The sequence below is a fragment of the Canis aureus genome, chromosome 2 (genome assembly GCF_053574225.1).
Source record: "Canis aureus isolate CA01 chromosome 2, VMU_Caureus_v.1.0, whole genome shotgun sequence".
In the NCBI taxonomy this organism is placed as follows: domain Eukaryota; kingdom Metazoa; phylum Chordata; class Mammalia; order Carnivora; family Canidae; genus Canis; species Canis aureus.
The window spans coordinates 936,098-951,858 of NC_135612.1; the positions used below are offsets into that span (position 1 = coordinate 936,098).

At 58.4% G+C, this 15,761-nt stretch overlaps 1 protein-coding gene across 3 annotated transcripts in view; it reads left to right on the forward strand.

The window, feature by feature from the left end:
* The window catches only part of EPB41L4A (erythrocyte membrane protein band 4.1 like 4A), a 178,772-nt gene that overhangs the window by 108,759 nt on the left and 54,252 nt on the right, over positions 1–15,761 (forward strand). For all 3 annotated transcript variants that reach the window (XM_077861434.1, XM_077861448.1, XM_077861437.1), the window contains 3 exons: positions 9,599–9,690; positions 10,929–11,006; positions 15,554–15,669. In XM_077861434.1, the coding sequence (XP_077717560.1) occupies positions 9,599–9,690; positions 10,929–11,006; positions 15,554–15,669 (286 nt within the window). The remainder of the gene's footprint in view (positions 1–9,598; positions 9,691–10,928; positions 11,007–15,553; positions 15,670–15,761) is intronic.

Sequence of the window (15,761 nt, forward strand, 5' to 3'; positions counted from 1 at the left end):
AAAGTCAGAGGCAGTGATTGTTATTTTGGTGCAGCTCCTTTCAGATTTGCCCCGTTAGCGCATGTCTTGCGTATGTAGGCAGGCTGCCTCTTACGCGGTTCTGTACACAGGTCTCGTATCTAATATCCTTTCATAAGCATTTCTTTTTTTTAAGGTTCTATTTATTTATTCATGAGAGACACAGAGAGAGGCAGGGACACAGGCAGAGGGAGAAGCAGGCTCCACGCAGGGACCCGACGCGGGACTCAATCCCGGGACCCCAGGGTCACGCCCTGGGCCGAAGGCAGATGCTCAACCGCGGAGCCACCCGGGGATCCGTCTCCTTTTTTATTATATTTATTCACATGTGCCTGCACGGTGTTTGACAATGTGTTTTAGTTTCATGCGTTTGGCTTTTTTTCCCTTGATTTCGTGGATCCGGTTTTTCCTCCTGTTGTGTCTTACAACTGCTTCTGCTGCTGGAAGCAAAAATCATGGAATTTTACATTGATTTCAGCCCTGGCTGTGTTGTTGGATTCTTGGGTGCTAGCCAAGGGTTCTTAATTCGATTCTCATATATTTTTGTAGGTATCTAGTGATGTCACTTGCAAGTAAAAATGCGACTTATCTTCTCATTTCTGTTGTTGATGTTTCATATTTCATCGCGTTGATCACGACTTACGGCTCGGCGTTACGTGATCTAGTAATATACGGCATCCTCGACTGGGTCGTGATTTTAATGAAAATATCACTATTTCACTGCTTACGTGTTAGCTCTTGGTTTTAAGGATACGTGTTTATTAGAAGTGGTTTACATTTTTTTTTAAAGTCTCAAATGGTTGCTTTTCAGAGAATTTCTGGAGCATGAACATTGTTGCCTGTTCACCCGTCGAGCGGCTCATGCTTATGTAAGGAATGCAGACAAGGGGCGCCCGGCGGGCTCAGTCAGTAGAGCGAGCAGCTCTCGAGCTTGACGTCCTGAGCTTGAGCCCCTGTGGAGTGTAGGGATTAGTTAAAATCTTAAAAACATGATACATAAAAATAAAAATAATGCATAAAAAACAAAAAATCATGCTCTTTCCCAGACGAAAGAGCCTGATGACTCAGACCAGGTAGCAACATATCAGGTGCTGAGAAACTGGTGGCTTCTGGATGCAGCCGCACGGCTTCCCGGGTGTGGGGAGGTGCAGACAGCGGAGTCCTGCTGATGCAACGGTGTTCGGCCAGAAGACAGGAAGCTTGTGGCTGCTCACCGGCGAGGCGAGGAGCTTTGGGTAGAGCAGGGTTGGGTTCCCACATGTACCACGTTACATTTGACATCCCGTTAGGCGTGTGAGAGGAGACGTGTATTCATTTATTTTTTTTAAGATTTCATTTATTTATTCATGAGAGACACAGAGAGAGAGGCAGAGACACAGGCAGAGGGAGAAGCAGGCTCCATGCAGGAGCCTGACGCGGGACTCAATCCCAGGACCCGGGGTCACGCGCTGACCCCAAGGCGGGTGCTCCACGCTGGGCACCCCAGGAGACGTTGTCCCTAAGCGGAGATACTTAATGAGTGGGATCTACGAGTCTAGCGTTCAGGACCAGAGTCCGGGCAGGATGCGGAGACTGAGCAGCGCTGGCACAGCCTGGAGTTCAGAGCCGGACACTGGGCCACCCGGTGGACGACTCGGAGGAGGCCGAGAGGCAGTACCCGGGCAGGTGGGAGGCGGACCGGCTGGACCAGGTGGGCCAACCATGGCCCCGTGTTGTGGCCAAGGCTGAAGGTGGCAGGTCGGGAGGGGACGGGGCGGCTGCTGAATGCAGGAAGGTGGGAGGGCGTGGATGGGACCACTTTCCTGGCTTGCAGGGGGAGCCCCAGGCCACGCCCCCTGAGAACCCCCAGGCAGGGTCCCCCTGCAGATGTGAGCCTGCCGCGGTGCTCGCGGCACTCACGGGAGAGACCACCCCCGATGCGCGTTTCTTAGGGAGAGACTGGAGAGCTGATGGGGTGGGACCGGGCGAGGGCGACCTGGCAGCTCTTGAATTTTGGCGTGACGGGGCCACGTGGGAGCATGGCTGTCGGGGCAGCGGGCCAGGAGGTTTCGGTTTGTTTCTTAAGTTGGAGGAACTAAGAGCCCAGGGGTACTGTGACGAGGAGGGTCCATCCAACACCTGCTGCGTCCTTGGTGACAGCGGCGTAGAGGATTCTGGAAGGACAGCCCTGGACGCTGGGGGCGACAGCTGGGGTCTGGAGGCCATGGTTCCAGGGGGCACCAGGACGTCACCCCGGGTGAGGGCAGGAAGGCAGGGCAGGGAACGTTCCCTATTGTTAGGGACCTGGGCATGGAGGCCATCAGCTGCCACTGACGTTGGGGTGGCAGCGGGGGTCAGAGGGAAGCCGAGGTGCTGGGTGAGGAACACCCTGTGGGTCCGCGGCAGGTGAAGCCACAGTGCAGAGACGTCCCGGCCCAGTGTGGAGCAGCCCCAAGGAGTCCCGGCCAGAGCACCGCACTGTGGACAAGCCCAGCGGCCTCGCTCACCTCACGGGCTTTCACGCCCTCGGGGGAACGAGACACGTACGGATGTTCTGTCCTGTGACAGTAACGCCAAATCCATACAAAGTGGCAAAAATGAAAGTACTGCAGAGGATGGTGTCCCACCCCTGGCCTCCCATCCGGTCCCTGTTAGGGTTTCACTGCCTTCCCTTTTCCATTCCTTTCCTTCCCCACACACGGCTGTTTTCTGGGTGATCCGGGGGTCTCGGGGTCACACAACTGTAAAAGCTTCAGTGGGTCCAGGGCAGGACGTGCTTGGTGGAACCGCAGGACGCTTGGCTGTGACCCCGGGTCCCAGGATCGAGTCCCGCGTCGGGCTCCCTGCATGGAGCCTGCTTCTCCTTCTGCCTGGGTCTCTGCCTCTCTCTCTCTCTGTCTCTCATGAATAAATAAGATCTTTAAAAACCAAACCAGGAAACTTCTCCCGTCACGTGCACCTGTCGTGTCCCATGTTCCCGACTGGGAGCCACGTCCGCGGTCGTGCCCTCCTTGGGCCGTTGCGTCTGCAGCCACGTGGCGACCGCTCGTCTCCTGGTCTCACGGGGTTGGGTCACCTAGTCGGGACGTCGACTCCGTTTTGCACTGAATAGTTCCTGGTTCCCTTTTTCCTCCCTTACAGTCAGTAAGTAATCTGCGGGTAGGTCATTTCACTCAGCACAAGTACCCCGGCCCTCTCCGGCACTTCCTTGTAGGCCGAGGGGCCCCTGAGGGCTGCCCCTGCTGTGACCGCCCCCAGCCGCTGCGCACCCGCCGCTCACCAGTCAGCCCTTGGCCTTACGCCATCCCTCCCCTGCCCCACCTGCATGAGCACTGGTTGCCTCCCCCACTGGGGGTGCAGTCCGCGACCGCACCTGTGTGCTCCCAGGTCATCATAGACGTGCTCAGCAGGACCTCCCGGGCCTTTTGACCTAACCTTGGCCTTTTTTGCATCATTTTCTCCCTCTTTCAGTGCACCACGGAGTTTCAGGTGCATCCTATACCGACTGTGTGCCTGCCCCACTTCCACCCCATCAGCAGCCACGTCTCCAGCGAGCCCTGGTTCTGTCTACGGGAGGGAAAGGTGCACATCTGGGTGTTAGGTGTGGTTACTGCTCACGGGTGACTTTGGGCCTTTTCAGGGCCCGGGGCTGACATGCTTCCCAAAGCCAAACCTACACAAAAGCACAGAGCAGGGTGACTAATCCCCATCCTCCGTCCCTGTTTCCCGACCGTTGTGTGTGGGTCGCCAGCCTCTGTGCTGGATGGTTCATCCCTCTTGTGCTTCCATCTGCTCAGCGAAGCACACAGAAAACTTTCCTGCCCGCAGGGCAGTGCTGCCGTTCGCCTCGGTGCTTCGCGTTCTCTCAGGCCGTAAGAGCCCTCTGCGGTCCAGTCCATGGAGCGCTCCCCGTCCTTTAGTGCGGCGACGTGGGGCTCCTGGGGGGCACGTACATAGTCCATGTGCTCTGTGTCTCGCGCGCACATAGGCAGCTGGTGTTCGGCACTTTGCAATCATACGTTTTCCTCCAGTGCCTTTGTGCCTGCGTGTGTGTGTCCTGTCGCAGGAGTGCCTTTGGGGTAAGCTCCCGGGAGTAGGTGTGAGTGCTCCACGTAGCTCTGTTAGGTGTTCCCGCGTCCCCTCCTCCGGCTGGAGCTCCTGCACCCTCCTGTGTTTCCCGCACAACGTGTGAGGACGTGACGCCCACAGCTGCAGGGCGTCTCTCAGGTTGGGTGGTGGCTGCTAGGCCTGTGGTCGAATTGCATGGCTTAGGTCCAGGCCTCCCACTGTCCTGACTTTGGACGATTCACCGGGTAACGTGTAGCTTCTGTTTCTTTCTTTTTTTTATTTTTATTTTTTTAAAAAAGATAGATTTATTTATTTATTTATTTATTTATTTATTTATTTATTTATTTATTTATTTATGAATGATAGACCTGGAGAGAGAGAGAGGCAGAGACACAGGCAGAGGGAGAAGCAGGCTCCATGCAGGGAGCCCGATGTGGGACTCGATCCCGGGACTCCAGGATTGTGCCCTGGGCCGAAGGCAGGCTCTAAACCGCTCAGCCCCCCAGGGATCCTCTCTTTTTTTTTAAATTTTATTTATTCATGAGACACAGAGAGACCAAGGCAGAGACACGGGCAGAGGGAGAAGCAGGCTCCATGCTGATGCACGACTTGATCCCAGGACCCCGGGTCACACCCTGGGATGAAGGCGGCGCTCAACCGCTGAGCCGCCCCCCAGCTGCCCGCTTCTGTTTCTTTATAGAGTGAGAACGACAAAGTCTGCCTTTCAGGGTTGTTTTGAGGTTGAATGCTCCCAGTCTGAAGTTGGAATTAAAATAGATGCCTTCCTGGCCACGTCTCTGAATCGGGATTGTCTTGGCCTCACGAGGCTTAGGGCTGCTGGGGCACCTCGGTCTGGCCCAGTCTGGGCAGCAGGGTAGCCGGCGCCACGGTGGGACGGCACGCAGGGCTTCTAGGGCCTGGCTTTCGCCTCAGCTTCACTTGCTGTTACATGTCTTGACCTTCTCTATAATCAAATCACACGGGCCGCTTATTTTGGGGGGGGGAAAAAGTAAAATTCTGCTGTAAGACATTTTTAAATTGGGCATTGGTAGATTTTTACCAGGTTTGCCTTCATTTTAACAAGCTTGAGTAACACGTATTATCTAAGAACCTGTAACGTTTGTAAACTGGGAGTAAAGGGTACCTTTAAGAAAATAAATCTGTGAAAGGCAGTTGTCGCAGGATGACACTCGTGTGGGATTGTAGGAAGAAAACATGATCACATGGAAGGGAGGAAAAAACAGAATAAGATGAAACGAGAGAAGGAGATGTACCCTAAAAACTCTTAACTCTGGGAAACAAAGGCCACTCCAGGGGGCGGGGGGCTGAGGGGAAGGGGTCACTGGGTGATGAGCACTGGGGTGATGGGGGGCACCAGTTCCCGTGGGAGGCTGGTGAGTCTGAACCCCCGAGACTGATACATGTTAAGTAATTGAACTTAAACGAAATAAAATTTTTAAAGAATGAACCTGCAAGTAGTAGACAGAAATGCCAACGTTTTAGTGAATGCCGTGGTTTCTCTAAAGAGAAGCCCGGGGACAGATGGAGTGACAGGAACCTGGAACCCGTCTGGATGCCTGGGTTTGCGTCCATGAATGTCTTCAAATAGGACACAGAATGAGCTCTATACCACGGCTGTCAGTTCCCCGGACGGGAAAACTGAAAGAAAGAGTAAGAGGACAGTTTGCCAAGTTCCTTTCCCAGGAAGAAGGTGGTTTGTGTTGGGGGACGTGCTCTGGGCCCTTCACGGGCCCGCGGGGCCACGTATGGCGCCCACTTTCCCCCCGTACTGCCGCATTCAACCCTGCTCACTCAGGCTCGCCGTTTGCTGTGACGTTTTTCAAGACGCGTAGGCCCCGGGGCATGTCTCGGAGTCTGTCTTGGTGTCTGTCCCAAGTTCCGCTCCTCGCCTTTGCTTCCCCAGCGGGGGGCTGCCTCGTGGTGTGTCTGCTGACGGCCGTCAGGCCCCCAGGCCACGCTCCAGACATGCAGCAAGTACGTGCAGGCACCGGCGAGCTGTCGCCTGGATCCCTCAGCCTTCCCGGTCCCCTCCCCTCAACCTCCGTGGATCCTGGGGGTTGGCAACCCCTGCCCCGCCGCTGGCTCTTCCAGGACCCACGATGCCCGCATCTTACTGTCGCCATTAGAAGCACTGATCTTTCCAGAACGATTCCCGATGCAGTGGACCCGAGGTCACCGCTGTGACCTCGGAGGCGGGACAAACATAAATGGGACCCAGTAGACAGGTGCCCAGGGTTCCAGGGGGTGGGAGGGCGGGCCGTACTGTGGCTCCCGTGAGACAGCGCCTGGGGGCCGGTGGGGCGTGGAGGCCACAGGCGGTCGGGGTGGGGTCCATCCAGAGGCTGCAGGTCCTCAGTTCTGAGCACGTGCAGGGACTAGAAGCATGAGCGAGTTTACCTAGGGGCCGTGAAACCGCCATGTGGCACTCAAGCTGCGGGTGACGTGAACCTGCTCAGGGCACGGAATAAAATTATCGTAAAATCCTGTACTAACGGGACTCGGGACACGCGACTCTGTGGTTATGTCTGACTCTAGGTCTCAGCCGCGGCCTTGGTCTCAGGGCCGTGCACCCGAGGCCTGCACCGCACCCCACCGTGTGCAGAGCCCGCGTGGGGGACAGACTCAGGGCTCAGCTCTCCTGTCAACGTGACAGGCTGGGAGGCCGCGTGAGCGCGTTTGCCAACGGGGGGCACTCGGCGCTTAGGTCACGTGGGTTGGAATGGATGTTGGAGGGTCCGGACCTGCTCCCTTTCCGCCAGCGGGTGTGAAGCTGCTAGCTGTCGGCGTCTGTTTGCAAACGGGTTTCGGGGCAGAGACCTTGCGCCACCTGAGGCCCATCCACGTCAGCGGCGACTGTCAGGGGCAGAGGTGCATGGAATTGATTCAGAATTCCTGGTTTCATTTTCGGTCATGTGCGCCCTCCTTGCAGTCTTTGGACTGCCCTGCCCCCAGCCCTGTGTCGACGGGGAATGAGCCCCTGCTTGTCCCTTGCACACGACAGGGTCATTAGGGGCCCGTGGGAACCTCTTGCTCCCTTAATGGGATCGTACCCGGGACACTTGAGAAAGCCCAGCCCTGTGGGAGCTGCCCTCGCGAGGTGATGGTGAAGAAAAGCATCTTGAATGTCCTGTGCCTGCGTCTCCGCTTGAAAAGAACAAGAATATAGACGTTTATGGAGAATAAAATGAAAAAAGTGTGAGGGGATCTGCTTTAAGATGAAATCTTTTTTTTTTTTTTTGGTTTCTCCTCCATTTTTGGAAATCTGGGTGATAGGTAATTAGGTGACTGTTTTGCAGTTTGCTCCCGGGCACGTGAGTCTCAATGCCTTTGTGGATGCTCTTGCTACAGTGTTCAAGGGTCCATGTCGCAGAGCTCCGCTGACCAGCCACCGCGTCCATACACCCCAGCCCTGCGGTCGCATCCATACGCCCTGGCCCTGGTGCTCACGTCTCCCATGCCCTGGCCCCAGGGGTCACATCCATACACCCTGGCCCCGGTGGTCACATCCATACACCCCAGCCCCAGTGCTCACGTCCCCCATGCCCCAGCCCTGGTGGTCGCGTCCATACACCCCAGCCCCAGTGCTCACGTCTCCCATGCCCCGACCCCAGTGGTCGCATCCCCATACACCCCGGCCCCAGTGATCCTGTCTCCCACGCCCCGGCCCTGGTGGTCACATCCATACACCCTGGCCCTGGTGGTCACATCCCCCATGCCCCAGCCCCGGTGGTCGCGTCCATACACCCTGGCCCCGGCAGTGCTGTCACCGTTGAAAGCTGGTGACCGGGCAGCGGACGGGACAGCCCGTCTGTACGTACTTTCTTAGCCATTTATGCTGACAACGAATCACAGGGAAAATCATTTTAGAGTGAACGGCCGTGCGTCATTTCTTGGGGTGACCCAGTGAGTCGAGAGCACGCGGCTGTCGTGGTCGGGTATCTTACCAGCGGCCACGTCGGGGATGAGGACGGTGGGGGCAGCCATGGCTCTCCGCGTGCCCCTGGATCACTGCCGGCACTGGCACCATGTGCGTCCACTGTGTGTTAAAGGGAAGGGAAGCAGAGGAGGAAGGCCCTCCACTGCCAGCGTTCCCGTCCCCCCAGGAGCCCCCCAGGACCTGCCGTGATTTCCTGTCCATGCCCGCCCCCCGAGTCCCTTGCTTCTCCACAAACCCTTTGTGAATCCGTGGAGTTTTCTTCCCCCCCGCAGCCCTGACTTCCTGATCCCCGCCCCTTTCACGAGCGCCCCTGAAGACTCGTCACCTTCTTTCGGAGCCCGTGTGGCCTTACCCTGCAGCCCGGCTTCGGGCCCGTGGTGGGGTCCTCGGTGGGGGCTGCTCGGCGCGTCTGCATCCCCGTCTGTGGGCGCCTCAAAATCGAAGCAGCCTGAGCTTGCCACCCATCCCCTTGCCACCCCAAGCCCCGATCCTTCACTCACTGGGTCACGTTTCCCAGGACGGACCCCCGGGATCATCTGAAGTTCCTTCCCCAGCCGCGCGAGGTTCTGGGGCTCTGGGTGGCCTTGCCGCCGGCTGCGTGGACTGGCCTGCCCTCGTCATGCCTGTGCATCCTGCAGATGAGCCTCTCGTTTGGGCGCACGTGGGGGAGACTCATGCCTGCGCTGTCGTGTCCTTCTTAGAGGGTGGGCAGGCCCTTCCAGTCACCCCGGCCCTGGCAACTCTGTGTCCGCACGCCCGCAGGAACCGTGTCCCGGGGCGCGTCTGCACGCGAGCTCGCAAGGTCTGTGTCAGGTGAAAGCCCGTTGCAGAGCTTCACAGAGCCTGCGGTTTATTCGAGTACTTGCGTTTTAGTCACTTAAAAAAAATAGTGTTTTGTATAATATAACAATCGAGTCTTCAATTACAATCGTTTTCAACAATTAACAGTTTTCAAGAGTGTAGCAATTAGAGTTATTTCCTATGGTCGGACGTAGGTGAGTGACCACCGGGCTAAAGTACTAGTTGACACTCAGTGTGTTCCCGTGACGTACTTTACCCCTGTCGCGGGATCCAGTCGTCATCGTCGTCATCCCCTCTGATTCACCCGATGCCTGGCTGCGGGACGTGGAAGCCAGCGTCCTTGCAGCTGCTCGGGTGGCACTGCTCACGTCGGCTCCTCCTGACTCTCTTTAGTCATCGGTTTGTTTTTTATTTATTTTTTAAAAATTTTATTTTATTTAATTTTTATTATTATTATTTTTATTTATTCATGAGAGACACAGAGAGAGGCAGAGACACAGGCCGAGGGAGACGCAGGCTCCGTGCTGACACGGGACTCGATCCCGGGACCCCAGGGTCACGCCCTGGGCCGAAGGCGGGTGCTCAACCGCCGAGCCCCCCCAGGCGTCCCTAGTCATCTGTGTAGACCTGGCCTGCATGTCCTATACCAGGGCAGTGGAGCCCTGGGCTCACGGGCATCCCCTTGGCATCAGGGGTCGGTTTCCACTTGCTCTCATCGGGATGCGATCACGGCCCCCGGTCACTCATATTCTCTTCCTTTTTTTTTACTTCCAGTGCAATGAAACCTCGTTCTTTTTTGAAGCTCGAAGCAAAACGGCCTGCAAGCATCTTTGGAAGTGCAGCGTGGAACATCACACGTTCTTCAGGTGCGTCGCGCTCACAAATGAATGTCAATTTGCGTTTATGACAGTTCTTTTGTGTGCAGTGGAAATCTAGATGTGTTTCTCTACTTTTTTCAGCCAGCTAATTTTCTGGCGCGCGGTAAAACACAATCCCTCCTTCCCTCCCGCTTCGAGGAGTGGTGGATCAAGGACGTTCATATATGTGGATAAAGCACAGCTTTGGTGTTGGTGGAGGCTCCAAGCCCTGCAGGCCTGCGAGCTTTGAATCACCCACCCACTAGCTGTGCAAGTGCAGGTGTGGGGAGGGCGGCTGGGTGTGCGGGCCACCCGGGGGACCAGCGCTGGCCCCGCAGACGTGCCGGGGGACGCAGAAGCACCGGGTGAGGCCGCGGGGACAGAAGCAGGTGCCGTGGCCTGCGTGTGGTGTCCTCCCAGCGCACTGAGGGCAGCGGGAGCCGGTGCAGGAGGAGGAGGCGAGACCGGGGGAGCGTACATGCTGATGCCAGCAGGGAGGGACACGGCAGGGAGAGTCAGAGGCCGCGACCGCGTGGTGTGCTCCTCGGAGGCCGAGGGAGACGAGGCGAAGGGTGGCCCATTGCCCCGTAGTGGCGCTTGCGGGTTTGCGTCTGTGCGCTGCAGAGACAAACCCGGATCCTGTGAGGCGAGGTAGCGAGCTTCACGTGTTGCTTTTAAATCTAAAGCTGCGTCGGTCGCTCCCCTCACTCCTAGTTGGTTTGCTCAGAGCACGTGTCCCAAGCGGCAGGGTGCTGGAGAAGTGCTTGGATGCGATGCCCCGCGTCCTTTACGGGGTCTGTATGGGGCAGGGGGTGGCCCGGCAGGGGCGAGGCCTCACTGGCCGTCAGCAGGGCCTCACCGAGTCACCTCCTAGGACTCGGCAGGCAAGCCCCGGGGTAGGAAAGCGTGAGACCGTCACGTCTGCGTGAAGACCATGGCCTTGGGGGACTCAGCACAGGGACAAGGTCCCCAATTTAAGGAGAGAAAGCAAGTTGGTTCGCGGGTATGACTTCAAGGACCGGATGGGCCCGACAGGGTGCAGACGCCGAGCGCTCGCATGTGCCTCGAGCGTGTGCCCCGGCGGCCGCACTTCAGACGTCAGGCAGCTGCGGCCTTCGCGGGTTCCTGCCAACATGTCAGTGAATACGTGAGCTGCCAAGAACCAGGGCGGCCCCGCTGTCCACACAGCGTCGTCTGAGCACCTGCACTGACGCCTCCGTATCTGATTTTCTTTTAAAAACGCGTAGAATGCCAGAAAGTGAATCGAGCTCGCTGTCGAGAAGGCTCAGCAAGTTCGGATCCGCTGGCTACAAGCACCGGCGCAGGTAAGGGGCGAGTTCCCCTTGGGGGGAGGGTGCGCCCGGGAGGTAACGATGCTCAGTCCCGCTGTCCACGTGCCTGCGCGCCGGGGCCCAGGACTCACGTTGTTTTCCTTGGTTTCCCTGCAGAAGCGTGACGGGTTGATTGAACGCTCCTTGGTGGGGCACCTGGCTGTGCGGCCGTATGGGCGTCCTGGCTCGGGGTCAGGTCGTGAGGTCGCGCCCTGCACGGGCTCCAGGCTGCCTGTGGACGGCTCGGACTGCCCTCTTTCCCTCTCCCCCACCCAGCCCTCTGCCAACCCCTTCTTTGGGAGAAAACAAAAGAAACTTGACCGAAACGGCCTTTCAGGTTTCAGTTTAGGGTTTCCCAGATGCGGTAAAGCTCACCATCTTCAGAAGCCCGTTTGCTGCCACGATCCCCGTGTGTAGCAATGTTGTGATCCCCAGGCGGGCTCATGCCGGCCCCGGGCGCAGCCTGAGCCCCTGCGGTCCCTCCGGGGGTGCCTTGCACTGTGGGTCCCGTCAGGTCTCCTGCAGCACAGGGCCCACCTGTGGGGCGCAACACGGTGGCCGTGCCTTGGACCTTGCTGAGCAGCTGCCCGGTATCCCCGGTGCCATGTGTCATGCCAAAGGTCTTCCATCCATTGCTTCACAGAATCGTGGCGGTCGTCTTGACGACGGTATCCTCCGTTACGTGCGAGGACACTAGGGTTCCAGGAGGCCGGGTCCGTGTCCAGGGGACCCAGCCCGGGAGCAGGATGGGTGCAGCGTCCCTGTCCAGCAGCCCAGCTCCAGAGTCCCTGCTCTTGGCCTTGAGGCCGACGCGAGCACGTCGCAGGACGGGGCCAACTGGGTCTTCTTCCAATATCCGTATGAGAAGCGGGAACCTTGTGTCGTGAGAAAGAATTTGTGGTGTCTCAGTGCGTCCTATTGGTAGACGGAGCCTGTGCCACGCAGGGTGAGGTAGTGGGTGCCCAGGGGCACAGGGAACCCCGTCCCAGCACTGCTGCGCTGCAGCGGTGGGGCCTCATGCAGGTGGTGCAGCAGGTCCCAAGGCCTGCAGAGCCCAGGCGGGTGGCGGCCTGTCCTCTGAGTTAGGGTCAAGGTCAGGGTTAGGGGTTGGGGTCGGGGTCAGAGTTAGGGTTGGGGTTAGGGTTAGGGGTTAGGGTCAGGATCAGGGTTGGGGTTGGGGTTAGGGGTTGAAGTTGGGGTCAGGATCAGGGTTGGGGTCGGGGTTAGGGTCAGGGTCAGGGTTAGGGTTAGGGTCAAAGTAGGGGTTAGGGTTAGGGTCAGGGGTTAGGGTTAAGGGTTGAGGTAGGGTTTAGGGTTAGGGGTTAGGGTCAGGGTAGGAGTCCAGGTTATGGTCAGGGTTAGGGTTAGGGTCAGGGTCAGGGTCAGAGTTATGGTCAGGGTCAGGGTTGGCGTTAGGGTTGAGGGTAGGGCTAGGGGTAGGGTTTAGGGTCGGGGTTAGGGTTGGGGTTGAGATTAGGGTCAGGGTCAGGTTAGGTTTGGGGTTATGGTCGGGGTTAGTGTCACGGTTAGGGGTTAGGATCAGGGTTAGGGTCAGGGTAGGGGTCAGGGTCAGGGTTAGGGTTGGGGTTAGGGTTGGAGTTAGGGTTAGGGATGGGTTTGGGATTAGGGTCAGGGTCGGGTTGGGGTTAGGGTTAGGGGTTAGAGTTGGGGTCTGGGTCTGGGGTTAGGGTTGAGGTTAGGGTCAGGTTCAGAGTTAGGATTGTAACACCACTTCTGCGACCCACTTTTGGGTTTGGGTCCTGAATTCGAAATCAGGGATAATCAGTAAAAGAGCGACTAATAGTAAGCGCTCATCGCCTTGATGGCCCCATGTTCACTTGGAGGCTTGCTCTCTGATGCCATACGACTCACCTGCCCGGGTGCCCTTACCTGTGTCGGAGGCTGACACGTGGATACCTGAGAGATTGACCTTTGGGCCGTTGAGGTTCTTCCCCAGGAGAGGGGATCATCGGGGACCTGCGGGAAGAGTATGTTTACTTTTATATTTAGAAGGAGAGCTGCTGGTCAGCCTTTGGGCTGTTTTTCGACTTGGGACATAAAACGTTTTGAGGCTTGTGGAGAGAACGTGTGAGTCCAGCCCCTTGTCCCTGAAACGAAGCCGCCGCAAAGGCTCGGTCCGTGTCTGCACTGCTAAAACCGTTGTCGTGCTGTCTGACACACGCTGCGTTGGTCTCCACATGTTGACCCAAACCTGGCTTCTCAAATTCATTGAAATGCAAGCATTGTGGCTGCTGGGGAGCATCGTGAGGGAGCCCTCGGGGGCGAGAGGATGGGCAGCCAGCCTGGAGCACTCGCCCTATGCAGCGGGATAAGGGTCCCGGGGGCGCCGCGGGCCAGGAGCAGAGCCCCGGACATGGCCTTCAGGGCCTGGGGCGTGCGTGTGGGCGGCCGCGTGGTCCGGGCGAGCAGGCGGGCGTCTGCAGAGGTGGGTGCAGGCGCGGCAGGGGCGACTCCACTCTTTGCGGCCTTCCTTGCCTCGCGGGGCCCGCACGGGGCCCGGAACACGCTGCCGTCTCTTTAGAAAAACCTGTTGTTAAGAAGGGAAACGTTTGATGTCTTTGGTGATAAGTGATGGCCTGGCCTTCCAGAACCTCAGGAGTTGTGGGTGCTGGTTTTATGGTCGGAGAGCGATAGCCTGGCGTAGGTGAAGTGTTTGGTCGCCCGCGGGTAGCTCTTTCTCCGAGGCCTTCGAACGCTAACAGCCTCCACCTGTTAAGGTTGTAGGTGGCTCCTGCTGATAACGAATCAGCGCCTTGTATAAAAGGCTTTTTTTTTTTTTAAAGATTTTATCTATTTATTCCTGAGACACCCAGAGAGAGAGGCAGAGACACAGGCCGAGGGAGAAGCAGGCTCCATGCAGGGAGCCTGATGCGGGACTCGATCCCAGGACCCCAGGGTCACATCCGGGCTGAAGGCAGATGCTCAACCCCTGAGCCCCCAGGTGCCCCTAGAATTCATACCCCAGAAGTGAGAATCCGGCCTGAGAAATCCCCACTGGGGGCCCAGGTGTGGGGCTAGTGTTGCAGGAACTCTCCGCGTTTCCTCCCGTGTCAAGGGCCCACGCTGTTGTCAGAACCTCCTCTGTGTCAGGTGCCTGAGATGTGCTATGGGGTCCGCGCGGCCCCCTGTGAGGTCTCGCACCCTGGCCTGTTGTGCGAGGACTCCTATGACCCCCTAAGGTGCCAGAACCAAAGCCCCTGGACCCTGAGCGGCCCTTGCCCACTGGCGGCCGGCTGTGCCCTGGTCGCAGGGCCGGGGCAGGGGTCCCAGCTGCCGCCTCGGTGTCCCTGGGCACACAGGACCCCATGCTGCCCATCGCTCAGGGCCTCCCTGGTGTCAGGGGTGGCGAGGACACTGCATGTCCTTCTGCCGGGACCAGGCTGAGTCAGTAGGAACCCACCTTGAGGCAGGTGAGGCGCGGGGCCCTTGGGAGAGTCTGCAGGAGCCCACGCGCTCGGGCAGAGCTGGCCTTGGACAGAGGCCACCCTGGGTTTCGGGGCCGGGCTCTCGTTGGCTGCGTCACGTGGCTTCCCCTCGCTCCCTGTTCCCGAGCGGGAACCCCTGAGGAAGAGCTGAGTGACAAGGTGGGGTTCCGAGTGTGAGCGAGGCGCATGCTGCCCAAGCTGGTAACGGAGACCACCTGGTGCAGGTCTCTCTTCTCTTTAGAGCTCACACCATTTATAATAATGGAACTTTGCTCTTTATACGGGATTTTTTGGTTTGAGATTCCAGGACAGGAGTGTTGCTATTTGGGGCCCTTCCCTACAGCCCCTAGAAACAGGCTAGACTTCAAGGGGAGGAGGGGCTGTCGGAGGCCTCCTCCCATGGCTCGTGGGCGGTCTCATGAGTCCCCGGGGGCCCCCGGAGCCCGAGCAGGAGCCGCTGCCATGTTTCCAGCATCTTCCTGCGTCTCGTGGAGGTGACTGGGAAATGGGAAGGGAGGCTGCTCACGGGAGCTCATGGGTGGGCTCTGCCCACGAGGCTCGCCTCTTCTGGGGAGAGTTGCTGATACGTACCCTGTAAGGGCGGGAAGAGGATCTGGGGCTGTGAAAAGGCCTTTCTCGTCCTTGTCCCACACGTGGCTCTTTTTGTGACGAGTCCAGCATAGGTGCGTCTTTCCTGTGAACCTCGGGGTCGTTTGTTGCTCCGGTGTCAGTGGCCGCGCTTGGGTCTTTGAGGGAGGTGCACGTGCACTGAGGCCCGGCCCCAGGGAGCTCAGGTCCTTGACACCAGGGCCCAGGTGCCCCGAGGTGCGGGCCACCAAGACACGTTGGCCCTGCGTGATGGTCGTTCGGCGGCCAGGGCACCCCATACTCTGTGCTCTCCGCCTGCTTGGATCCGGCCTGCCTGCCGTGCGGGATCGCCCTTGAGTCTAAGCGGGGCCCCCGGGGCCCTTGGTCCACGCAGCACGGGAACCCCCTGCAAACCCCGTGTGAGCCCGCCGCCTCTCAGAGCCCTGCCTTGGGCCTGCGGCCACGCCCCACCTGCCTTAACGGACGTGTTGCGTTTCCCGGTGGCAGGACGGCATCACAGAGGAGTCGAGGTCTGTGCGTGGAGCTTCCAAGGCCAGATCAGAACGTGGCGAGAAGTCGGAGCAAGACTTACCCCAAGAGGGCAGCACAGACACAGCCGGCCGGTAAGTCACAGGACAAGGTCATGGGGACGCGCGACCTGGCCAGGCGTCTCCTGCATTACAGTAGCTGCTCATGGTGACCCTGCAGGGGCCCA